Genomic DNA, 26,962 nt, shown 5'->3' on the forward strand with positions numbered 1-26,962 from the left:
TAAGTGGAGATATTAAACGATGTTTAAACTTTTAAGTACGTTGTTCAAGCCCATCACTCTAACAACTATTGTATAAACTCTTTAAAATTTGTTTAAACTCTTTAACAATTATTTAAACTTTTGTAAACAACTTGTTTGAATAACTTGTCCAAAAGTTTAAACGACTTGCTTAAATTCTAAACATCCGTTTAGAATTCTACTTAATTTTATCAATTCAGTAGTTCACCCTATGTCACTTGAAAAAGTTCTGAATAAGCGGAAGAAGGGGGATAAGGAGTCTCCATTACATAAGGGAAAATGGGTTATATTTCATTCCTCACTTTCAAGGGGAGGGGGGGCACAAATCTGCGGGCATTTTCATTCATTTAACCAAAGTGGAGTGGGTTCATTATACACCCTGCCCCTGGAAGTTTACCAGCTTTGATATGTCTATCCTTTATTAAAAAAACATACATGTGAAAGGAAAATTCCGAATAAATTCCTGGGCGCACATAACATTGAATACTAAAAGACTTCTCAAAAATGTACAAATATCAAAAGAAGCAGTATTAATTATCAATATAGTGAACCTCTACCTACACAATTCTTAATGTATTAATATTCTATATATGCAGATAATCAGGAAGATTTTTGGGACATGTGCTCGTGGTTTAAGGCGTTTAAACGGCGTTCAAGGCTGAATTTCTTCAACATATGTCGCGGGGAATAGACCCTGTCGCGTTCCAGTTTCCGTTACGATCTTTCCCTGCCACCAATCACTTCCGTCCTTTTCGATGAGATGAATGGTATCGTTCTTTTTGAAAGACAGTTCTCCCTCTTCCATTGCCTCGAAATCCCATAATGCCTTGTACTTCACAGTAGGAGCCTACAATATATACAATATAAATACGAGTTTTTTTCATACGGGTGACACGAAATTTGCTCCGGCGACAATATGGGGGTTATACAGTGCGTCCCAGAATAAACGAAACCGAGATTTAACGATCATTTATCATAACTTAATCATAAATAGTATAGACAAATGACCTACCAATTTAAAGCTTAGAATCTCCTCTTTCATCTGATATTATTTAGGTTATTTCTTATTCACGCATGAGTGAGCAAAAACAATTTAAAGAAAGGATACCAAAAACTCATTTGGCGGGGGGTATCTGGGTTTCAAAGAGAAAACCACATTTCTGAAAAGTTCAATATCTGCTCTTTAATTTGGTACCTCTTACAGAAAATGGTCAAGAAATAAAAAAGTTCTGGTCATTTGAAATAAGGCTTGTATTTCCATAATTTCATGAGATAAACGTGTTTTCACGAAACTTCCGCATGTTAAACAAAAGATTTAATGCGTGGCTGATCGTCAACAAAACGGAGTGTCGAGTGAGTTTGAAAGCCAGCCTGGAGAACCTCTTCATTTTATGAAATTATTGAAATTCAAGCCTTATTTTAAATGACCAGAATTTTGTTATTTCTTGACCATTTTATGTAATTTAGGTATCAAATTAAAGAAGAGATATTGAACTTTTCAAAAATGTGGTTTTCTTTTTGAAACCCAGATACCCCCGCCAAATGAGTTTTTGATATCCTTCCTTCAAATTGTATTTGCTCACTCATGCGTGAATGAAAAATGATCTAAGTAATATGAGATGAAAGAGGAGATTCTAAGCTTTAAATTGGTAGGTCATTTGTCTATTTTATTTATGATTAAGTAATGATAAATGATCGCTAAATCTCGGTTTCGTTTTTTCTGGGACGCACTGTATGTTAGGATTGGGGTTAAGTTTAGAAAAGGGTAGTGTCAAATCCATGCAGGGTTGAATGAAGTTGGTCAGTCCATTAGTGTGTGGAATTTACAGCGGAACAAGTGTCATGGAACCTTTATACGTACCGTATTGAGTTGCCGATTTTTCACATTGTATTTTGCCATCGTTCAACATGTTAAAAACCGATATTTTAAGAGAGCAAGTAAAAAGTGATAGGATTAACAACCGTTTCCAAATGTTGCATTTACCACTTTGAATGTTTCGACTTTCGATCCAACTTGTCCAGCACATCGTTAGATTTATGCAAGGTTTAAATATAACATTTGAAAAAAAATATATATATATCACTCCTCTAGCCTAGCTTTCCTTTGCTGACTTAACGTTTTAGTTTTTAGCGTGTAGTGCACACTGATGATCTTGGCTGACAATTATCTTTCAATTACAAATTTGAATTGCCAATTTATACCTATAATAATTATCCCTCTTCTAGTAATATTCCCTGAAAAGACAAAACTACATTTTAGAGTCATTCGATCATTACGAAATATGACAAAAAGCCCGAGGTATTAGACCGATTGCATATAATAACTATATATTAATCATCCGGTCTATCTTATGATGAAACTTAAATACCCCCAAAGTCAGCATAAGACAATCATAATCGGTGCACAAGCATGTACCGTGTAGTGTGTGACATCACTGGGATCAGAAAATAGCGATGTCTGCATGCTTTTCGAGTGTGCTACACTATTCATCAGCAACATGCCCAAATTACTGAATGTCAAGTACACCCCATAAAAAATGATGATTTGAATCAATAAAGAAAACTAGCAGAACGCTGAAAATTTCATCAAAATCGGATGTAAAATAAGAAAGTTATGACGTTTTAAGGTTTCGCACACTTTTCACAAAAAAAAGTTATATGCACATCTCAGTGACATGCACATGAGACGGCCAATTATGTCCTTCACTCGCTATTTCCTTTGTTTTTTTATTGTTTGAGTGAAACATTATTTCAGTTTTTACAAATTTGACAATAAGGATCAACTTGACCGTACCATAAAATGTTAAAACAGTGGTAATACCACATGTTCAGGGAGCACTATGATTTTGTTTCACATGGCAATGAAGAGATTTTTCGTATTTCATGTAATGAAATACAAAATGATAGTGATTGTGTGACGTCACCAATCCCCCATTTTTGCATAATCTAGACCAGGATGTGCAGATAACTGTTTTGTAAAATTTAGCGACACTTTAAAATGTCATAACTTTATGTGCAAGTTTATGCTTGATGGATATTAGTTCTATTTTTTATTCAAATACACTTTTTGTTGGGGTGGACTTGTCCTTTTACAAATATCAACTTACCAACTGCATCCTGAGCTCATCTGGTGTCTTACTCTGGATAATCAAACAAAAATGCAGAGGACATAGGTAAAATAATAAATCTAGTTTATATTATTGTGGGTAAACAACATTTCTTCATGCAATGGTTTGAGGCGTTATCAGTACAGGCGGAGCTACACTCCAGGGTGGGGGATATGGTACAGGGTGAAGGATGGTAGGGGTGAAAAAACGGGGAAGAGGCAAGGGCGGAAATCTCTTCCCAAAGGTAGGGGGACCAGGTGCTGGAAATTTTGACAAAGCAAAAAAAAGGATACCCAAAAAGTAAGATCATCTCGTCCAAAATACATGTTTTATTTCGATTTTGAATGATGTATTTCTTCCAATCATAAAATACCCAAAATAGTAGGGGGACATTTGATATTGTGTCCCCCTCCCCCCCCCTACTATTTTGGGTAGGGGGCGCGTCCCCCCTGTTCCCCGAGGATTTCCGCCCATGGGAAGAGGGTAAAGGGAGAACAAAAAAACTCCGTGATACCCATCTAATTTAACGGGCGGGGGGAAGTGACCTCACAATCATTTAGTCCCTCCTTTCATGTCAAAATATCCTGGCGACGTCCCCTGCGACTCAGCATCGTTAGTTTCATAGAATCTCTCTGAATGTCTTACTTTTTTTTTACTTTTCAACATACCAAGTAGTCCAATATCTCCCTCGCTCCGCTCGCTCACAAATTTTCAGGAATAGTGGATCGTACTAAAAATTGACCCCTTTTATGTTTTTGCCTAATCTTAACGTGCTTATCATGTCCCTGGTTTGAATGAAAATAGACCTACGAAAGATATTTCGTAACAAAATTTGATCGCGACAATTTATTATTTTATTATTTATTTTGAAGTGAAAATCATTGATGACCGATACGAAAGCTGTCCACAATTGAATGCCCTTACAGGTATGTGTACCAAAGTTCATGTTAAAACAACTATTATCATAATACACTGTGTCATGATTATTGGCAACTGGGAATTTCTTAACCAAACAGGGTATAGGCCTCGTCCCACTGGCCGACGGATGCAAAACGTATTCATAACGGATACAGCGGACAAGCGATATTTCGGGGTGGCTCCATCCGTTTTCATCTGCTCCAGCTAGACAAGGGACAAAATGGGCGAACAATGAAGACAGCAGACGGATGCTTGATGGATATAGAGCGTATGAAATACGTATGCAAAGAATACACAACGGATGCATAACGTTTTCAAACGGATGGCAAGATTCTTTTCCGTTTTACTCCCTCTCTGCATCCGTAATGCAGTGGAACCGGGCTCCCGGGGGGGGGGGGGCCACTTCCATTCACGAGTGGATACCATGCGCGACCATGGGGTCTCGAAAAGCACCCTAGACACGTAATTTCCATATTCTAAAAATGCACCCCTTAACAAGTATTGGCGTGTGAAACCCTACCCTTAACAAGTATTGGAAACAAAACGATACTCTTAGCAAATATTCCCTGAAATGAACCCCTAAACAAGTACAGGAATGTTTTATTGTTAGGGGTCCTTCGGTCGTCAGCTTTACCTTATTTGGTTTAGTACGACCCCACCTTCTACACCTCGCGCAAATCGGACGCTAAACACGAAGTGTTGGGGCAAAAAGGACATCCTTTATAAAACATTTTATTTATTTTTTATCATCCCCGCAAATTCGACCCTAAACACGTAATTTTCCTAGCGAAATAGATACCCTTTTTTCATTATTTTTGTGTTTTGACACCCTTCTCACGTTACGTACGTAACGTGCCCTATCGTGAAAAAGACATCCTTTTTACGTGTTTTTTTTTGGTCGCGCATGGTATCCACTTGTCAATGTAAGTGCCCCCCCCCCCCGCGGGACCGGGCTTTATAAGCGTCACGATATTCACTGTAACATGGCTAACAAAATGATGTTTCGCTGAATAGTGTCTTAAAGCAAGGTATGCATCCAATACATTGGCTTAACAATGAGACCTATAGTACGTAAGCCCAGCATTAGCCCATGTATTGCTGGTTTTATATACGAAATATACTTACCGTATCTATTGTTATAGGTGGGTCTTTGAGATAAATAGTCTGTAAGAGAAAAGGCCATTGAGAAATTAATTTATTTTATATCCGTCATGATAAAAATCTAAGCAGTTAGTCCCTACCAATGTCATGAAATTGGCAAAAAAAATGCCGCATGAATTCCGACATCTGACGTCATAAGCCGCGAGAACAGGACCCCAAGCCGTAAATAGTTTTTAATAAGGGGGACCTATCTATGGGCGGGGCTTAAATCTATCAATCGCATGTAAGATGGTAAAGATCCGTGATTGTAACAGTGCGCGTATACACACGCTATGATCAATCACGTCTAGCTGTCCATTTATCAAATATTTATCAATAATTTCTATCTCGAAGACCGGGATCCTTATTGCTATTATTTTATTCAATTAAATTTCCTGTCTCTTGTATTTATGCTCTATCTTATACTGTTTTTTTTTGTTTGTTTATTTTACGAAGTAAGAATGCCCTTCTGTAAAATTGTACTTGATTTGTATTACTTTATATTACTTTGTATTATGTTTTGAATGGAAATGAAATAAAAGAATTGAATTGAATTGAATATTCAATAATAATACCGATAAGCGATAACGGATATAAACCAAGTTCATGAATACGGCCTCCGATCTGAAGTTTGGTGAGACTAGGCTTTTCGCGACCACAACAACGAGGTCGTTAGATCTGCGGTTCGATCGTGTGCAAAAATTGTTGGTACTATGGTAAAGCGACATCTCCGTTTTGGGATGATTTTTTTTTCAAAAGTCTAAAGCCACAGGTCACCTGTCACTTGAGAGTTCTCGCACAACAACGCAAACTGACCTCTGCGAACGACGCTAGTAACTTTGGAAGAGACTTTTGGCCCAATCGTAAAAAAAAAACTGTAGAGCCTCGCTTATGGAAGCTTAAAAGTGCCACCGAGATGTTGAGATAATTATCTCGGGAAGTCGACATCTTGATAGCAAAAGATAAGATGACGAGATCCCAGATCTCATCATGTCGACATCTTTTAGAAGAGATGATGAGATGACAAGATCCCGGATCTCATCATGTCAACATCTTTAAGAAGAGATGATGAGATGACAAGATCCTGGATCTCATCATGTCAACATCTTTAAGAAGAGATGATGAGATGACAAGATCCCGGATCTCATCATGTTGACATCTTGTAGAAGAGATGATGAGATGACAAGATCCTGGATCTCATCATGTCAACATCTTTAAGAAGAGATGATGAGATGACAAGATCCCGGATCTCATCATGTTGACATCTTGTAGAAGAGATGATTAGATGACATGATCATGGATCGAAGATCTTGTCATCTGACCATTTCTTCTAAAAGATGTCGACATGACGAGATCCGGAATCTTGTCATCTCATCATCTCTTCTAAAAGATGTTGACATGATGATATCCGGGATCTTGTCATCTCATCATCTCTTCTAAAAGATGTTGACATGATGAGATCCGGGATCTTGTCATCTCAACATCTCTTCTAAAAGATGTCAACATGATGAGATCCGGGATCTTGTCATCTCATCATCTCTTCCAAAAGATGTTGACATGATGAGATCTGGGATCTGGTCATCTCATCATCTCTTCTACAAGATGTCAACATGATGAGATCTGGGATCTCGTCATCTTATCTTTTGCTATCAAGATGTCGACTTCCCGAGATAATTATCTCAACATCTCGGTGGCACTTTTAAGCTTCCATACTCGCTCATCTGAGCGGCCGATGGATTGGTGGATCGCTTGCAATTACATTCAAGGGTCACTTTCACCAGTACAATCTAAACCGTGTCTCATGCGTTGATCTGCAAAGTTTAAATCCGTCTGTAATAAGTCAGGATTATTTTCTCGTTTGATATGGCTCCTCCTTTATTACAAACGACAAGCCGTCTTCCACGCAATGTGAAGGAAATATGACCCATGTGTTCCCTGTACCATATGTAGGCCTACATGTCAGAGAGTGAAAATATACGAATCTATAGAGGTGACTTGATTGACTGTTCGCTTCCATATTACAGGGCGCTCTCAAGCTCTACGGCGACGCCAATGCGTGTATTCTTGATGGTTGCAACAACAAAAAATCATCTCAAGTCGGAGATGTCGCTGTAACCATAGTAGCAACTAAAATGCACACGAACCGCAGATCTAACGTCCCTGTTGCGGTTGCGAAGTCTTACTACTACTACTACTAATGCTATTACTACTACTACTACTACTACTATACTACTACTTCTACTACTACTACTACTACTACTACTACTCTACTACTACTACTACTACTACTAATGCTATTACTACTACTACTATACTACTACTATTTCTACTACTTCTATTACTCCTACTACTATTACTACTACTACTACTACAACTATTACTACTACTACTACTACTACTACTACTACTACTACTACTATTTCTATCACCACCACTACTATACTTCTTCTACTGCTACTACTTTTACGACTACTACTGCTGCTGCTATTATTATTGCTACTAAATTTGCTATAATGATAATATTGCCTGTACATTTCTTTTAAGATGTTGTTAAACTTATCCGGAGGTACAAAGTCTGTGTTTTTTCTGTCATACCTGTGTTCTGCTGACAGAGGATGTCCGATGATAATCGACAAGTTGGTTTAATGAATTGAATTTCACCACCCAAAGGAAATATTTTCCAATACCGTCTCTTAGAACTTTGAAATGCTGTACATTATTTTTATGCCTTTAGAAAAAAATAGATATGAGAAAAACAAAACATATATTTAAGTTATTTTTTTCATATAGAAAAGTACACAATCATCATAAACATGATAACGGGCATAGAAATAAATCGATTTGTGCATGTGTAAGTGATTGCACTGAGCATGCTGAGACGGGATTGGCAACTTGTTGTAATCGGATCTTCAAGGTCAAGTCCACCCCAGAAAATTATACAATATTTCATTTTATACGGATTTGACAATGAGGAAAAAATTAGAATATTTCATATAATAAAATACAAAAGAAATATTGAGTGGATGACGTCATCAGTCTCCTCATTTGCATACTGTCCAGGATGTGCATATAACTGTTTTGTGAAATTAAGTGAAACTTTCAGTCATAACTTTCTTATTTTACATCCGATTTTGATGAAATTTATGCTTGTTGGATTTTCTTGTTTTATTCAGATCCACTTTTTGTGGGGTGGACTTGTCATTTAACTGGTGCAATCTCATCGCATAGTATGCGTTGGGCTTTAGGGAGCTAGCGCCTGGTGCGCCAAATTGATATTCAACAGGGGCGCAAATTTTTTTTTTTTTTCTCATTTGATTACATATGTCTGTATTTGTACTCTGTTAATGGTATGGTTTTGTTATCTATTTTTGAGGGCCCACATTGTACAAGCATTGCTTTTTAGTGGGTCCCTCCATTTCCATCTTAATTTAATTTCTATTGAGAAATAGTATACTTATTTAAAACCTCCAATGTGTTGCCCAAATCGTGTAAGTTTTTTTTTCACAACATATGTATTATTATTTTTTTTCTTTGCAATAGATACAAATACTTATATGGTATACAATTTGTTTTTGTTTGATGGAAGTGAAATAAATAAAATTGAATTGAATTGAATTGAAAATTGACACCGGTGCCATATTGATCTGGAACTCGAGGGCGCAAACTCAACCCGAAAGTATTAAAGTAACGGGGCCAAACTGATGTTCAAATTTGGGACCCAATTGATGCTGAACACATGACCACGCATGGGAAGCGGGATGCTGGAGCCGAGGTTCTGGAGCAGCCCAATATTTTCAAAAAAATCCCGGATTTGACATTTTGTTTTATTAATAATAATGGAAATGCATAGCTCCCTTCTTCGCCCCCGTCATGACTAATCATGTACATTAAAGGTGCATAATTCTATTTCATTGCCGGGTTTCATTGGTGTAATTTCGCTTCTTGGCGAAAAATGATATTTTCTGCAATAAAAAAAGGTAGAGGTCTATGTTTACTTCTTTCTTAACATCTGATGACGGACATGGTGACTTAGCTTTGCTTGTAATAAGTACAACTATATAGATTCATCTTGAAGTGATCTGATTTGTAATTGAATTTATAAACCCGAAAGTAATATGCTGTGAATTCAGTTACTTTTTTAACTACGTGTTTTATTGGGTTTGCAATCACAAACATAATCACAATATTTACATAATTATGATTTGTATGATTACTGAAAAATTCAAGGTAGTAACAGCAGTGAGGAATTCACTTACTTTACAGAGAGAGAGAAGTCTCCGGGAGTGCTTTCTGACTCTCTTATTAAGAAGGCGCCATCATTAGGCATGATTGCCAAGTATTCTTCCGCCATGTTTCTCTTCAGTTTCCCGACATACCAGCTGTCATGATTATAAATATAACATGATTAGAGGGGTGCATACTCCTGGTTTAAGAATCACATATGAATAAATAGATTAAACCAAAACGATCGAAAGGTTGAAAATTTTCATCGAAAGCAAATTATTATCATTTATTTATTTGGCCATATAAACATACAAAAATTGTACAATGCAAGTACAAAAACACAATAGATATGAAAAGTAGAAATGAAAGCAAAGAAGAAAAGAGTAAGAAAGTGGTTTTTTCCATGGGCCATGACTCGCGAAAGTAAAATTCAATACTATTGCCCAGAGACATACGAGCCCTCTAAGATAAGAACGAAGTTATTGAATTTTAGAATTTAGCAATATCCTGTGAAAATAGCAACAATAATATGTAGGCTTATGATGTCAGGCACCCTCTTCCACCCCCTTTTAAAATTTCATTACAAGAAATGATAAACATTTCATATCTTCGTACATGTGTGCATATAAAAAGTGCCATCGTAACAAAATAAGTTGCAGTAATTTATATTTGAAGTTTACATTTTTGGAAGACAAAAATCCAATAAATATAAATTCAGCTCGCTAATACTGCATGCATATTTACGAAGACATGTATTTGCCGAAATGATATAAACTACAGTGTCATATGACTTTGTTGCTACTTACTAGATTTCGATGAAATGTCCAGTGTTATAAGTCTGATTTAGCTTTATATATTTATACATTGTTTTATCATTATCTTATTTTCAGCCGTGAGAGTCAGTTTAAAGGGACCCTGATGACGAGTTAATTTCAATAAAAGCAGAGAGAAAAAAAACATAATTGATGAAGGTTTGATGAAGATGAAGATCCATCAACGAATGAGGGATTTGTGAATGTTCAAAGTCTTTAATTTTTTGAGCTCGTCCATTATGATGAGTAAAAATTACTTTCTACTACGTGTCTGAGGATAATCACACAAGTAAAATCCAGTTCAGTTCTTTTTTTTAGATAATGGCAATGAGTGGGAATTGTGTCACACGGCATATATAGATGAGCTGCCTGTTTGTGACCTATAGAAATAAATTTTTTTTTTTTTCATAACTCCGTTTTCTTTTCAATGGACTTTCATCAGACCTCCACAAGGACTTTCCTCTTTTTTCTTATATCATTGGAACCAACGAATTGGCAGGGTGAAATTCTTCTATCAGTCTTTTAGAGATGATATACAGGTCGGACAGAGCCAATAGAATAATAATAATAGTAATAAAAAATCTCGTCACCGCTTTCAACAATGTGTGACAATGGTTGGATGAGGCAAAACAATAATTTGAGGGATTAAAATGATTAATGACTTGTGACGTCATATACGAGAAGCTGCCATATTTAATGAAAACAAAATGCATAGAATATCAAAATGTTAACGGTTCCTTAATGTCTAAAAAATTCCTACTTTTATGAGCGGGTGTGAAATATCTTTTTAGAGATACCGAAGGTAACTTAAAACCGTTTTTTTTTTGTCTGCGAAAATGACATTTCATTGATTTTATTGTTAAAATTCACAGTACATTGGAAGCTGTTCGCATATGACGTCACAAATGAAAAAAAATCTACACACGTTATATAAATCTTTGACTGATTTTCCTAAAATCTTGGCCTCGCTTCTATTTTTAAAATTATTTTTCTGTTATTCTTACAAAAAAACTTTTTGTCAGGGTGAACTTTCCAAGTCAGTAATGATCAGCATTGAAAGGTTATGAACACCCCTATTGCTTAAAAAGCAGACGACGCCATGTTTTGAAATAAAGGGCCTCTTTGGCGCCTTTTTTTATACAGGCAATGCAGAAAGATACATCTTATCGCTGTCCATGCGATTAACTAAATAATTGTAAAATGACAAGAAAATGACCCAGGCGTGGTTCTATGGGGAGGGGGGGGGGGGGTGGAGACAGAAGCCCTCTAAAATTTTCGACAAAAAAAGAAAAAAAAACATATGTGCGTATTATGACTTTAATGCAGTATTCTCTTCAATCGACAAAATTAAAGCTGTTACTCATCAATTCGATTTTAACACCTTTTTTAATTTCAAATTGACCTCCCTACTTTACCCAACACGAATACTAATGCCTTGAAATTCAATTTAACCCTAGATTTGTTTATTTTTGTCAAAAGCGCTTATTTTATTCTTTAGGATATACTGTATATATTTTAAAAGAAAATGATTCGACCGCTATATTCTCTACGACCGAGGCTCAATTTAATGTAGTTTAGAGTCAGGAATGTCGATCCATGTTTCGGATGGGGGAGTGAAAAAATATCCATTATTTTAGGTGCGGTGTGATTTACAGTGTTTCAGTTGAATATATTCAACAACTGTTTGACAACTTTAAAAATATTATCGTATTCAATGCAAAAAGAAATTGTTGAAAAGTATCAGAAATCACTACAAAACCAATGTACCTGACATCATAATATATCAAACAAAATGTCAAGTTTTAGACGCTTTTCATTATACAAAAATTCTGCACACTAAGAAATAAAGGTTAAAATTTGAACCCCGAAAGTTTGATGCAAAATCAGCACCCTATGGGTTCAAAAATTGAACCCCTGGTTGGGGTTCAATTTTGCACCCTGCGGGTTCAAAACTGCACCCCTAGGGGTTCAATTTAAAATATATGGGTACTATTTTGAACCCGCAGGGTGCAAAAATGAACCCCAACCAGGGATTCAATTTTTGAACCCCAATCAGAGGTTCAATTTTGAACCCATAGGATGCTGATTTTGTATCAACCTTTCAGGGTTCACTTTTGAACCTTTATTTCTTTGTGTGCAGAATTTGTATAATGAAAAGCGTCTAAAACTTGACAATTTGTTTGATATATTATGATGTCAGGTACATTGGTTTTGTAGTGATTTCTGATACTTTTCAACAATTTCTTTTTGCATTGAATACGATATTATTTTTAAGTTGTCAAACAGTTGTTGAATATATGCAACTGAAACACTGTAAATCATTAAAATGCTGACTGTCATAAATGTAATTAGACTGAATAACTTGATGTAAAAGTACTGATTCAATGAGTAATTGTTGATTTTACTCTATATGTATAAAATGTTTCCTAATTTACTATATTATAAGTTACATACATTATTTCGTTTCCGGATTAACGAACCTTATTTCGTTTTCGGACTAACGAACCTTTGGAACAACGAACCTTATTTCATTATCGGACTATCGAACCTTCGGAACAACGAACCTTATTTAGTTTTCGGATTAACGAACCTTTGAAACATTGAACCTTATTTCGTTTTCGGATTATCGAACCTTCGGATTAACGTACCTTCGGAATAACGCTAAAAAGGTTCGGATTAACGAACCCTTTTACGTTTTCGGATTAACGAACATCGAGGTATAGGCAATTTACGTGTTTCGGAATTACGAACCTTCGGAATAAAGAATCTTCGGAATTACGAAGTGTAACCGAATAAACCAACGTCGAAAATGTCTCAAGCCCCCAGAAGCTCCCTCAAAATTTTTAGTATGGAACCGCGCCTGAAATAACTTACAAATGATCTTTAGGTTGGACGTAGTTAAGTGGTACTAGTCCATCTCGTCCATCCATTTCAGCCTTCAGCCAATTCTGAGCTCCCTTTGTTTCTTCCATCAACTAAAAAAGTAGAAATGAAATAGATGACTCAAGATAAATTTTTTTGTTCCAAGGAATTAAGATGATCTAACTACAGAATAGGTAAAATATTAGGGGTATATAACAGCACCGTGGATAACAGATGGTGGTAGTTTGTCCCTTCCTTCCCCCCTGGCGGAGCTCACCGGGAAAGTAAAACAACGGGGGGAAGGAAGGGGGAAGGAAGGAAGGGAGGGAGGGAGGAAGGAAGGAAGGAAGGAAGGAAGGAAGGAAAGAAAGAAAGAAGGAAAGAAGGAAAAGAGAGGAAGACAAGAGAAGAGAAAAGGGAGGAAAGAAAGAAAGGAAAAGAAGAAAGAAAAGAAAAGGGAAAGGAAATGAGAAAAGAAAAGGGAAAGAAAGAAATTTAGCATAAACAGAAAAAAAGAGGTAAAACGGAAGGAAAGAGAAAAATGAAGAAAAAGAAAATCTTCCCAAGATACTCTCATACATGAGTGAGAAAGGGAAAATAAAACAAGAAATGGCAAAATGGAACGGAAAATTATGGCGGGAAAGGAAAATAAAATAAAATAAACAATGAAGGCACTTTTCTTGATTAAAACTGTCAATTTCATGAGACTAAAAAATTAGAATTTTTCACCCCTTAAGGGGGAGTTACCAGGGGCTTAGCTACGGGGGGAGGCCCAGGTGCCCCCCTGATAAAAATTGGCGGAGCAAAAAATAGGGGGAGAAAGAAAAAAAAGGGGAAGGACAGAAGCAAACAAAAAGAGGAAAATAAGAGGGGGAAGACGACTGAATAATATAAGGTGAGGGGAAGACTTGCGAAAAAATCTTTCATGTCACTATATAAAATTTGCATTGCCTGTTCGATGAGATTCATATCTTGCTCAATAGGCTAATATGGAATTTAAAATATCAAGTTTTGAAGTCAATATACGAAACATATTTCAGCTCGGACATCGAGCTTTCATTGTTATTTTTTTATTTACAAATTGATTTTTAAAGGTATAGTGTATGATTGGTTGATCTCAGACAAGGGCAATGAATCAATTTTGAAATTATTGCATTCATTAAATAAAAATGTCAGTTTTATGGTTTATATATCAACATTTTCAGCTCACGCTGCGCGGTCGCATAATTTGATTTTCCAAGTTCCTATTGTCTTCGTGTATTCCATAAGGTTCTCAAAATATTCCTTTTCAGGTGTGATTATAAAAACGTATAGGCCTATCAACTAGCGCTGCGCGTTCGCACTTTGATGGTGAGTTTTGTATACCTATATATTACTTCAATAACAAGCTACTTAAAATCTCCTTTTCATTACAGGTTATAAAAACTTCGGCTCGCGATTTGCGCTCGCATTAATTGTAAAAAAAATTATTAACACATGTGTCCTATTCATGATTACATAATGCTTAAAATGTTCAGTTTTCAAGCCTTAAGATCAACAAATTCCACACTATCATTAATCATATTAGATTAATAACGAAGAAAATAACATTTTCATGAATTCCTTATTACTAAATTGGCCCTTTTTCAGAATGGAATATCGATAAGTTTCATCTCGCACTTAGATATAATAAGAAGATAGTCATCATTTTCATATAATGACAAAATGTCCTTAGAATCTCCCGCTCGAGGTACAAAAAAAAAGTTATCAGCTCGCGTTTCGCGCTCGCATCATTTATTACGTGTGATCCGCATTTAGTTTGCTTAATTTGACCCTTTTTTTCAAATCTGAATATAAATTTTTCAGCTCGCGCTTCGATCTGGCATTATTGATCTTCATGATTAAAAAAGATATATACAGAATGCCCATATTCTAGGTCTAAATTTAACACAGGCGCACGCATGCTGGCCAGCTTGTCCTTTATTTAAAACGTGCTTAGGTTATCCAGTTTCAGATCAGAATATCTTCGCGCTCGCATCAATTGTTTACTTACATACCTATCCCTTTTATAATTATAAAAGTGTTTAGAATGATAATTTCGTTTTAGGTCGAAATAACAAAAAATTCAGCTTGCACTTCAAGCTTAAATTATTTAATTGTTGAAATATGTATCGTCTTAATGGGTAACTTCAAACAGTCCTTAACAATTCCCAATTTCGATCAGGCCAGAACATTTTATTAGAATTTTCTGCCCGCGCTTGGCGTTTGCGGTAATTATCTAGACAATCTAGTTGCATACGCATTTTGTTCAGGATCACAAACATTGCCCAAAATGTTAAATTTTCAGTACAAAATACATGAAAGTATACTACTCGCACTTTTTATATAGTGCTTATGAGATTATTTCCAATTTATTTCCAATTTTATAAAAATATAGCTAAGAAGTGATTGTGAGGACTACCCCCTTCAAAGAAACAAAAATCAATTTTGAACGACCTATCGATGGAAATCATTTTGGGCCCCACCTCCTGTTGGCGAAAGCTGGATCTGTCCCTGTGATACATACACACACAGAAAAAAGAGTGCCCCCCCCCATTAACAAGCGAGGACCCTCATTAACAAGCAAGGACTCCCAGTGCCCCCCCCCCGGAAAAAATCCTAGATTTGCCATTGGGAGTAACACAAGTAAATGTAGGCCTAAATTTAGTGTGAAGGCCTGGTCACCCCGGCCCGAGTGTTGTTGGAGCGGTCGTGGAGCGGAAGGGAGAGAGGGTCGTATTTCGCTCACAAAATTGGGGAAAAAATCGAAAACAAAAAAAAGCAATCGAAATCGAAAATGGTGAACGGTAGCGAGCGGTGATGATTTTTTTCTCTCCGCTCCACGACCGCTCCAACAACGCTCGGGCGATGTGACCATGCCTTTAAGGCCTGGTCACACCGCCCGAGCGTTATTGGACCGGTCGTGGAGCGGTAGGGAGAGAGGGTCGAATTTCGCTCACAAAATTGGGGGAAAAATCGAAAACAAAAATCGAAAACGAAAAAAAAACAATCGAAATTGAAAATGGTGAACGGTAGCGAGTGGTGATGATTTTTTTCTCTCCGCTCCACGACCACTCCAACAACGCTCGGGCGGTGTGACCAGGCCTTTAGATTGTTTCCTTGCGTCCTTCGACGAGTAGGCTATGCCCCCCATGAAACATACCTTTTGTATTAAAACCCCTTTCAATTTCTTTTTCTTCGAAGTTTTCGTCTTGCAAGATAAAGCAGTGGCCGCATCAAGACTTTTAAACGGGGGGGGGGGGGGGGGCAAATGTGGAGGCAAAGACGGACAAAGAGCTGAAAGTTTTAATATCCTGAGATGATAAACGTTATAATCACCATGATCAGGAACGACATATATCTAAACAATTTTGATGCGAGCGAGTAGGGTAAGGGTTTAATGTTTTAATTTTCAATACCTTTTTTGTACTTGCGAACATGCATGCAGGACCTGTATCTCGCTAAAAACAAATAATAAAATCTCGAATCCCGAGAATAATAATTTGTGCATATTGACTTGAACAATTATTTTTAAAGCCCCATGATATCCTATTGAACAAATCATTCATCTCAACCATCAGCCACTGCGAGCGCGAAGCGCGATGCGAAATTTTGAATTTTATGTATTGACTTGAAAGATCAGTGCTAACAGTGGATGAGAAAATGTTCAAAATTCGATGAGTCAAAATGCTGTTCAGCTTGAGTAAGATGCTTATGACAGCATTTACTCAAAATTGTTTTTTAGTTTTCAATTCTACAGAGCCCGGATCGAGAAAGGCATGCCTCCGGAGATAGGGAGGGGCTGAGCTCTATCATCTCTATCCTGCTATAATGCTTGTCTGATTATGGAGGGGTAAGACCACGGCGTCTGTTTTATTTTTATTCGTTTGTTTGTTTGTTTGTTTGTTTATTTCTTCTTTTATTTACCTCATGATCTTTGATGGCTTTGCTCCGGGCTGAAGTTTTTTATATCTAAGTAAATAGAGTAAAATTCACAAAGAAAACTGTTGACAATTTCATCAAAATCGGATAACACATAACAAAGTTATTGGGTTTTAAAGATTTGCATTATTCCAGTGAAACACTTCGAGGCATATCTTCATGAATATTCATAAGGAGGGCTGATGATGTCACATCCCCACTTTCCTTTTTCTTATGTTATTACATGAAATCATAATTGTTTCATTTTTTCATAAATGTGTAAATGATGTGTCTCCATTACTATGAATTAGGTTACAGAAACTGAAGGAATAACTAATGCACTGAATCAGTTGGTAGAAAAAAATGAATAAAACCGGCTAATTTCATATATAATTGAGCAAGGTGCCATACGGAAAAGGAGAAATTTTCATATAGCGCTTCTGGACCAGTTTTTTTACGCTGAATATGAATATATGAGGTAACCAGGCTGTATCCTGAAAATTAACCCGTGAATGAGCTTTTTTCAAATGGCCGCCAAATTTTCAGGACATTTTAATTTTCGTACATAGATTTTGACATAAAAATTTAATTGCCACAAAATTAGTGTCATATGAAAGAAAAATAAATTTCCTACAATTTGGTACCATTTATAGGGGATAAGTAGGTCATTTGGCTGAGATTTTAAGTAGAAAAATGCATTTTTTGTCATTTTTTCCCCAAAATTGAAAATTTTGCAAATACGTTATTTTTCATAATTCTAAGAAACCAGTGGTCTTGAAATGTTCAAGAAAACTTTATTGATATACTATTATTATGTGGATGAAGTTCAAACTCTGTATCATTTTTCTTAGCAAATTTATAAGGTATCAAACATGAATACTTCAATTTTAGAAATGTCGCTTTTTGTATGCATTTCCATAGACTAACTAATACGTATAACATGTATAATATGTATGTATAATGTATAGTTAAAAATTAAATCCAATTATCTCCGCTCGTTAGTCACTTGGATAGTTAAGAGTAGGCTTTTCTATATCAGCTACATAAAACAAAATGTTGGCACATCAAGGCCTAACACTCTCATGAGGTGGGGGGGGGGTCGAACCCCCCCCCCCGCCCTTCTTGGCTATATCATGCTGTTGTATATTGCCTATTTATTGGAAAATCACCACTTTTTGAAGCACCCATTGAGGCAAAAAGCATTTTTGCTATACAGTACAGCCACTTTAATTATTTTGAAACCGCTTGGAGAGGAAAAGAGTAAGCTTTGTTCTAAAAGCTACATCAAAAGTAGTGACACGTACATCGAAGCCAACCCCTCTCGGGGGGGGGGTCACCCCTCCCCCTTTTGCTTATTGCCAATTTATTTGGAAATTCACCATTTTGGATCACCCATTGAGGCATATTAAGGGGCGTTTCTATATCATACAGCCAATTTTATTTTCTTGTAATTACTTGGAGAGAAAAGCGTAGGCTTTGCTCTACATTGCCAACATTGAGGCAAAAAAGTGTTTATGCATTATAGTGTTTTATTGCTTTGAGAAAGTAGAGTGTGTTCTACCAGCTACATAAATAAGCGCTAGCACGTCGAACCCTAGCCCTCTCAGGGGCTAAGTCACCCCTCCTCTATATCATGTATATTGCCTATTTATTGAAAATTTCACCATTTTGGATCACCCATTGAGGCATATTAAGGGGCGTTTCTATATCATACAGCCAATTTTATTTTCTTGTAATTACTTGGAGAGAAAAGCGTAGGCTTTGCTCTATCAGCTACATATTATTAGGAAGCGCTGGCACATCGAAACCTATCCCTCTCACGGGCTGATAAGTCACCCCCCCCCCTCCTCTATTATCATGTATATTACCTATTTATTGAAAATTACACCATTTTGAATCGCCCATTGAGGCAAAAGTGCGTTTCTACTATACAGTGCGTCCCACAAAAAACGAAACCGAGATTTATCGATGATTTATCATAACTTAATCACGAATACAATAGACAAATGACCTACCATTTTAAAGCTTAGAAATTCCTCTTTCATCTGAATTTACTAAAATTATTTCTCATTCACACATGAGTGAGCAAAAACAATTTGAAAAGGGGACTCCAAAAAGTCACTTGGCGGGCCGTATCTGAGTTTTAAAAAGAAAACCACATTTATAGAAAATTTAATATCTGCTCTTTAATTTGATACCTCAATTACAGAAAAAGGTCAAGGAATAAAAAAGTTCTGGTCATTTGAAATAAGGCTTGTATTTCCATAATTTCATGAGATAAACGTGTTTTCACCGGTTTCCACAGAAGTTTCGCATGGTGAACAAAATGGTTGATCGTCAACAAAACGGAGTGTCGAGTGAGTTTGAAAGCCAGCCTGGAGAACCTCTTCATTTTATGAAATTATTGAAATTCAAGCCTTATTTTAAATGACCAGAACTTTGTTATTTCTTGACCATTTTCTGTAATTTAGGTATCAAATTAAAGAGGAGATATTGAACTTTTCATAAATGTGGTTTTCTTTTTGAAACCCAGATACCCCCTGCCAAATGAGTTGTTGATATCCTTTCTTCAAATTGTATTTGACCACTCATGCGTGAATGATAAATAATCTAAGTAATATCAGATGAAAGAGGAGATTTACTGCCACTTTTACTGCATTGAAACCACTTAGGGAGGAAAGAAGAGGTTTTTGCTTTATCAGCCACATAAAAAGAGGTGCAGGCAAATTAAAGCCTACTTCCTTCAGGGGACTGTCGAAATTACCCCCTCCCCTCCCTTGAAATTCACCATTTTGGAGCCCACATTTAGGAAAAAAGGCGTTCCCAATATAAAGTTCTGCCACGTTTACTACCTTGAAACCACTTAGGGAGGAAAAAAGAGGTTTTTGCTTTATCAGCCACATATAAAGAGGTGCAGGCAAATAAAAGCCTACTTCCTTCAGGGGACTGTCGAAATTACCCCCTCCCCTCCCTTGAAATTCACCATTTTGGAGCCCCCATTTAGGCAAAAAGGCATTCCTGATATATAGTTCTGCCACTTTTAATGCCTTGAAACCACTTAGAGAGGAAATAATAGGTTTTTGCTTTATCAGCCACATATAGAGAAGTGCAGGCAAATAAAAGCCTACCCCCTCCAGGAGGCTGTCGAAATCACCCATCCCTTTTGCATTATTGCCTATTTATTGAAAAAATCACAACTTTGGAGCCCCATTAAGGCAGAAAGTCATTTCTGATTATTTTCTGCCGTTTTTCGCCCTTTAAAACACTTGGAGAGAGAAAGAATAGGCTTTGCTTTAACAGCTACATACAAAGACATGCTCGCAAATAAAAGTCTATCCCCATCAGAGGGCTGTTGAAATCATCCCACCCCTTTTTTATTATTGCTTATTTCTTGAAAAATTCACCATTTTGGAGCCCCCATTGAGGCAAAAAGGCTGTTCTGATAAATAGTTCTGCCACTATTACCGCCTTGAAACTACTTGGAGAGGAAAGAGTAGGCTTTCTTCTAACAGCTACAAGTCCTATATACTAGAAACACGTTTTTTTTTTCCTCAACGGGGTTCCAAAATGGTGATTTTTACGATGAATTGGCAAAAATCGTAAAACAGGTGGGGTAACATAATTATAGTCCCCTGAAGTGAGTCAGGCTTCGATATGGCAGCAATTTGTTATATATAGCTGAAAGAGAGGAACCTATTCTTTCCTCTCCAAGTGGTTTCAAGAAAGAGAAATTGTGTGTTCTATACAGCAGAAGTGCATATCGCCTCAATGGGACTCAAAAATTGTGAATTTTCAAATAATTAGGCAATAATGCAAGAGAGGTGGGGTGATTTGACAGCCACCCATATGGGTAAGCTTCAATGTGCCAGCATTTCTTTATAGAGCAAAGCATGTTATTTCCTCCTTAATTAGTTTCAAGGCAGTAAAAATGGTAGTACTATGTATCAGAGATGCCTTTTTACCTCAATGGGGGCTGAAATATGGTGAATTTCCAATAAATAGGCAATGACGCAAAGGCGTGAGGGGGCTGATTTCGACAGCCCCCAGAAGGGGTACGCTTTTATTTGCCAGCACAAAATTATGTAGCTGATAGAGCAAAGCCTATATTCTTTCCTCTTTAAGTGGTTTCAAGGCAATAAAAGTGGCAGAACTATATATCAAAGACACCTTTTTGCTTCAATGGGGGCTTTAAATGGTGACTTTTCAACAAATAGCCAAATAATGAAAATTAGTTGGGTAACTTCAACAACCGCCTGAAGGAGATAGGCTTCGATTTGCCAACACTTCTTCATATGGAGCTAATAGGGCAAAGCCTACTCTTTCTTCTCCAAGCCATTGCAAGAAAATGAAATTGGTGGTACTATATAGTAGGAATGCGCTTTTGCCTCAATGAGTGATCCAAAATGGTGAAATATCCAATAAATCGGCAATATACATGATATAGAGGGGGGGGGGGTGACTTAGACAGCCCCTGAGAGGGCTAGGGTTCGATGTGCCAGTGCTTATTTATATGAAGCTGGAAGAACGAAGTCTACTCTATCCTAAGTGGTTTCAAATCAATAAAATGGGGTGTGCAACAAAGCACAAACGCTCTGTGGCCTCAATGTTGGGTCCAAAATTATGAATTTTCAAATAAATATGCACTATTAAGCAAAAGCCCCCCCCCCCTCCTAAGAGGGGTATGCTTCAATGTGCCACTTCTTTGGATGTAGCTGGTAGAATAATTAAAGCCTACTTTTTCCTCTCAAAGTGGTTTCAAAGCAATCAAAGTGGTTGTACTGTAGTAGAAATGCCTGTTTTTGCCTCAATGGGTGCTTCAAAAAATGGTGATTTTCCAATAGGCAATAATAGCCAAGGGGGGGGGGCTTCAACTTCCCCACCCCATGAGAGTGTTAGGCCTTGATTTGCCAACATTTTGTTTTATGTAGCTGAAAGAGAAAAGCCTACTCTTAACTATCCAAGTGATTAACGAGCGGAGATAATTGGATTTAATTTTTAACTACAGTATACATTATACATGTTATACATATTAGTCTATGGAAATGCATACAAAAAGCGACATTTCTGAAAATGAAGTATTCAAGTTTGATACCTTTTAAATTTGCTAAGAAGAATGATACAGAGTTTGAACATCAATAAAGTTTTCTGGAACATTTCAAGGCCACTGGTTTCTTAGAATTATGAAAAATAATGTATTTGCAAAATTTTCAATTTTGGGGAAAAATGACAAAAAATGCATTTTTCCTACTTAAAATCTCAGCCAAATGACCTACTTATCCCCTATAAGTGTACCAAATTGTAGGAAATTTATTTTTCTTTCATATGACACTAATTTTGTGGCAATGGAATGTTTATGTCAAAATCTATGTACGAAAATTAAAATGTTCTGAAAATTTGGCGGCCATTTGAAAAAAAGCGCTCTCACGGGTTAATTTTCAGGATACAGCCTGGGGCCCGTTTCTCAACACCGTCATAAGTCTAACTTCTTGACTAAATCGGAGATAGTGAGCTACTTGTCCGCTAACCGTTTCACGAAGCCCTCTTTACCAAGATCGGGTACAACAACCTCACTAAATATTTATGACACCTCCGAACCTGTCACAACTTCTTTCTTAATGACGTAGTGGCATCACGTGGGTAGACTGACATGCAAAAGTGCCTAGAAATGAGAAAATTATAATCTTACGTAATCAATCAAAGATGTTGAAATTACATCAAAAAACAAGTTGGATAATGCATTCTATGATCATTGTAATACAAAGAATCTACAAAAACTGTTGGTAATACTCCACAAAACCATTCATTTTGAAATAGTAAAATAATTTATTTGATAAAGATTCTACCACGTCAGGCCATCCATAAATGGACTCGTATTTGTCGTTTTCAGACCCCTATTAACATTTTGATAAATTCTATCTCTAATTTATGCATAGAATTTGTCAAATAGTAAGTTTCAGTATCTAAGATTTAAAAGAAAAATGTTAAACTATATTTTGATGATGTTTGGAATCGTAAAATACCGTATAATTATCATCATTTTACAACGTAAACCGTTATGGTTTTACTTTCGTAAACTATTAAAATTGGATATCCCGGGGGTACCCATCTCAACGTCCACATGTGATTTTTTAGTCACGAGATCAATTATTCATAATTCCATTTTCTCAGCAATTGAATGTTCAAGTCTTCATGGTCTAAGTATGTATGGTGTATAATATACCTGTGCTATTATTCTTAAAAGATGAAATTCCCAATTCATCACAATATTTGCAAGTTTGTTATCATTTTTCTTTTTGAAAATTATGCTATTTTGTGACTAAGGCTACGTCTCGTCTGCTCTTTTTACCGATAATATCGATATCAAGGTATTTTATTTAGGAAGCCTTTCGAGAAACGAGTTTAGTAAGATTGGAACTAACTCCGTGGTTGATGGATAAAGATATGACTAACTTGTCCAGGTGTTGAGAAACGGGCCCCTGGTTACCTCATATATTCATATTCAGCGTAAAAAAATGGTATAGAAGCACTATATGAAAATTTCTCCTTTTTCGTGTGGCATCTTGCTCAATTATAACCCGGACTAATAATAAAATACCCCGGGGGGCACTTCCATTGACGAGTGGATACCATGCCCTGCGCGACCATGGGGTCTCGAAAAGCACCCTAAACACGTATTTTCCATATTCTGAAAATGCCCCCCATTATTGGCGTCTCAAATCCTACCCTTAACAAGTATTGAAAAAAAACGATACTCTTGGCAAGTATTCCCTGAAATGAACCCCTAAACAAGTACAGCGATATGCCCGGGGGAGCACTCAGTATATAATGCATAGTGGTATGTGCCGCGGAGGGGACCCTTTTTCACACTCAAATTTCCGTTCCAAGGTATAGCATTTTTGCCTTGTTGAGAAAAAGAACAAAGAAAGCCGCTCCAAGGCATAGCATTTTCTTCTTATCGTGAAAAAGAAGAGAGAAATCCGCTCCAAAGCTTCGCATATTTTTCGTTACGCCGTTCCGATCGCATTGATCAGCTACAGTGAGATGCAAAAGTTTGGAGAAAAGCGGCCGCAGAGCTCCCAGGCGGAGGCCGCGCTAGCTGCCCGGGCTAGCTGCAAAGGCTAGCTGCATCATGCACGCATGACCGTTCCATAGGGATGCTTATGCACTCACACGCTGGCGATCCGTTCCAAGGACCCCCGTTTTCACAAACATTTGTCGTTCCGAAGCCCTATCCGAGGACCCTCCTTTTTACAATAAGCCCGCTCCAAGGCCCCCGTTTTTTGTCTCGCCCGCGGCACATGCACCCCATCACCTGTTTGGTCGAGTGCCCCCCCCCCCCTGGGCGATATGATTGTCAGTACGGGTCCGTCGGTCGTCGGTTTTACCTTTACACACCATTTGGTTTCGTACGGCCCCACCTTCCACCCCCTTCCACAACTCGCGCAAATCGGACTCTAAACACGTAGTGTTGGGGCAAAAAGTACATCCTTTACAGGGGCCGCGGAACGGTTTTCAAAGTGGGAGGGCTGAGCCAAAGGGGGGGCTGACCATGCTAAAAATCACAATTATAAATTTTACGTTTTTGTACACGGTTTTGGAAAAAAGTGGGGGGGGCTGAAGCCCCCCAGCCCCCCCCCCCGGTTCCTCGGCCCCTGCTTTATCAAACATTTTGATTTTGTTTTATCTTCCCCGAAAATCTGACCCTAAACACGTAGCTTTCCTAGCGAAATAGACACCCTTTTTCATTATTTTGGTGTTTTGATTCCCTTATCACGTTAAGTACGTAACGTGCCCTATCGTGAAAAGGACATCCTTTTTACGTGTTTTTGGTCGCACATGGTATCCACTCTTCGATGTAAGTGGCCCCCGGGTAAAATACAAAAGAACAAGTGGGGATATGACATCATATATGAATATTCATGAAGACATGCATAGAACTGTTTCACCAAATCTTTAAAATTCAATTATTTGTTATCCGATTTTGATGACATTTTCAGCATTTTGCTCTGTGAATTTACTCCATTTACTTAAATATAAATATTTTCAATCCGGAGCATCCCTTTAATGATGAGCTATACCAGGGCACGTAGGCCTTCTAAAAGAGGGAGCCCATAGGCCTATACTTCTCAAGAATATACGCCCTACACCTGAGCCACTTGCCTGTTTGAGAGTTGGTGGACCCGGGGGGGGGGGGCACTCAGTATATAATGCATATATGTGCCGCGGAGGGAACCCCCATTTTACACTCAAATTTCCGTTCCAAGGCATAGCATTTTTGTCTTATTGAGAAAAAGAACAAAAAAAGCCGCTCCAAGGCATAGCATTTTCTTCTTATCGACAAAAAAGAAGAAATCCGCTCTAAAGCTTCACATTTTTTTCGTTAAAGCGGCCGCAGAGCTCACCCGGCGGAGGCCGCGCTAGCTGCATCATATACGCGCTCACACGCTGGTGATCCGTTCCAAGGACCCCCGTTTTCACAAACATTTGTCGTTCCGAAGCCCGTTCCGAGGACCCTCCTTTTTACAATAAGCCCGCTCCGAGGCCCCCGTTTCGGCACATCCCCACCATTTTTTTGGTCGAGTGCCCCCCCCCCCCCCCCGGTGGTGGACAGAGGGAAAGGCTTAAACACCTGAAATTACCATCCTTGGAGTACAAGAGAGGAGACATGATTCAAGTGTATAAGATCACTCATGAAGTCGACAGGCTTAACCCAGACCACTTTTTTCAACTAGCTGACAGTGCTACAAGAGGTCATAGGTACAAACTTGTAAAGCCAAGATGCAGAACAAATGTTAGTCACCGAGTAGTCAATGATTGGAACTCTCCAAGCTGAGGTAGTTGAAGCTCCCACAGTAGTAGACCAAAAGCTTCGTTCTCTGTTTTGTTGGTTGTTCAGCTGAACTCCGTTGGCTTCATCACCAAATACAGAGACCAAAGTTCTAGCGCGATCTGTACAGGGGACTCACTGGCCATATGTTTATGTACTTAAGATCGGAAAAAAGGGGGAAGTGAATTTGCGCGACAGCCGAGGTAAGTCACTGTTTTTGTTCCTTTCAACTTCATTTTTCTCCGTTTTTTGGCAATTAATGCCAAGAGGGAATATAAATTTGCATTCTGGTCGCGTTAATTTTCAAAATTTTTATTCATTAAAGACAAAAATTGAAGAGCCCCGACGGGGGGATTTTGCATTGCAAGTCCCCTAATGGTGGCTGCACGATAGCGAGCCGTCTGTGTACGAGGCGAGAAGAAATTAAAATTAAAAAAATGTTTTAAAAAAATTCCTCGAAACAGACGGCTGCCAGCTGTCTACCACAGTAGACACCTTCAAAATCAGGCTAGACCGACACTGGCAAGATAAGCATTGATTCCCACTACTCTTAATTAGATATGAAAGGTCAATTTTCACCAACTTGCCCCACTGCCTCCTTAATTTATTGAAGCATGGTGGAAGATGACTAAATTAGAAGATAGACCTGGAAGCTCGACTGCTAATTCAAGTTCTTCCAGTATTTGCGGTAAGGTAAGGTAAGGTAAAAGAAAGGTTCCATATTCCCCCATCCAATCCTACCTTTAATACATTGCCTTTCTTGAAGCTTAGTTCATCTTCTGCTCCTGCTGTAAAATCGTGTAGAGCAATCGCCTCCATGTCTAAAACAAAATCACAAATGGGCCTATCGATCACGAGAATTCAACTCCACCGGTCATAAGAAAAGATCAAACGTGTCGAAAATTACAGACAGGTTGTGTAGATGGAAACACATTCATTGATCACACTCAACCACTCAAGTCTTGGATGTCAATGGTGACCACTACGTTGATCAATGTTTAACCAATATTGTCCTGATCGAGGTGATGTCCCTCTTTCATTTATTTAGTCGCCATACATGTAGTTTGTTATTTCGCTAAAGCGGAATCTTTAGGACCACTGAAGCATGCCTTATC

The 26,962-nt window shown here is 37.7% G+C and overlaps 1 protein-coding gene across 1 annotated transcript; it reads right to left on the reverse strand.

Moving 5' to 3' along the window:
• LOC121407939 (growth factor receptor-bound protein 2-like) lies at positions 1-26,962 on the reverse strand. The gene is made up of 8 exons (XM_041599196.1): positions 26,589-26,962; positions 17,027-17,071; positions 13,094-13,194; positions 9,440-9,562; positions 7,779-7,911; positions 5,169-5,207; positions 3,126-3,158; positions 1-865 (listed from the first exon to the last, which is right to left on the reverse strand). Exons 3-8 carry the CDS (start codon positions 13,189-13,191, stop codon positions 671-673), a joined length of 621 nt encoding a protein of 206 aa, XP_041455130.1. The 5' UTR covers positions 13,192-13,194; positions 17,027-17,071; positions 26,589-26,962; the 3' UTR covers positions 1-670.

The sequence above is a fragment of the Lytechinus variegatus genome, chromosome 2, assembly GCF_018143015.1.
Source record: "Lytechinus variegatus isolate NC3 chromosome 2, Lvar_3.0, whole genome shotgun sequence".
In the NCBI taxonomy this organism is placed as follows: domain Eukaryota; kingdom Metazoa; phylum Echinodermata; class Echinoidea; order Temnopleuroida; family Toxopneustidae; genus Lytechinus; species Lytechinus variegatus.

Bases quoted from the DNA above. Each gene is read 5' to 3' on its own strand.
- LOC121407939 (XM_041599196.1), bottom strand. From the start codon at position 13,191: ATGGAAGAAACAAAGGGAGCTCAGAATTGGCTGAAGGCTGAAATGGAT. The intron at 9,563-13,093 runs GTAAGTTATTTC...TAATCATGACAG, and splicing joins GTCCAACCTAAAGATCATTT to CTGGTATGTCGGGAAACTGA. The intron at 3,159-5,168 runs GTAAGTATATTT...TTGATTATCCAG, and splicing joins CACCTATAACAATAGATACG to AGTAAGACACCAGATGAGCT.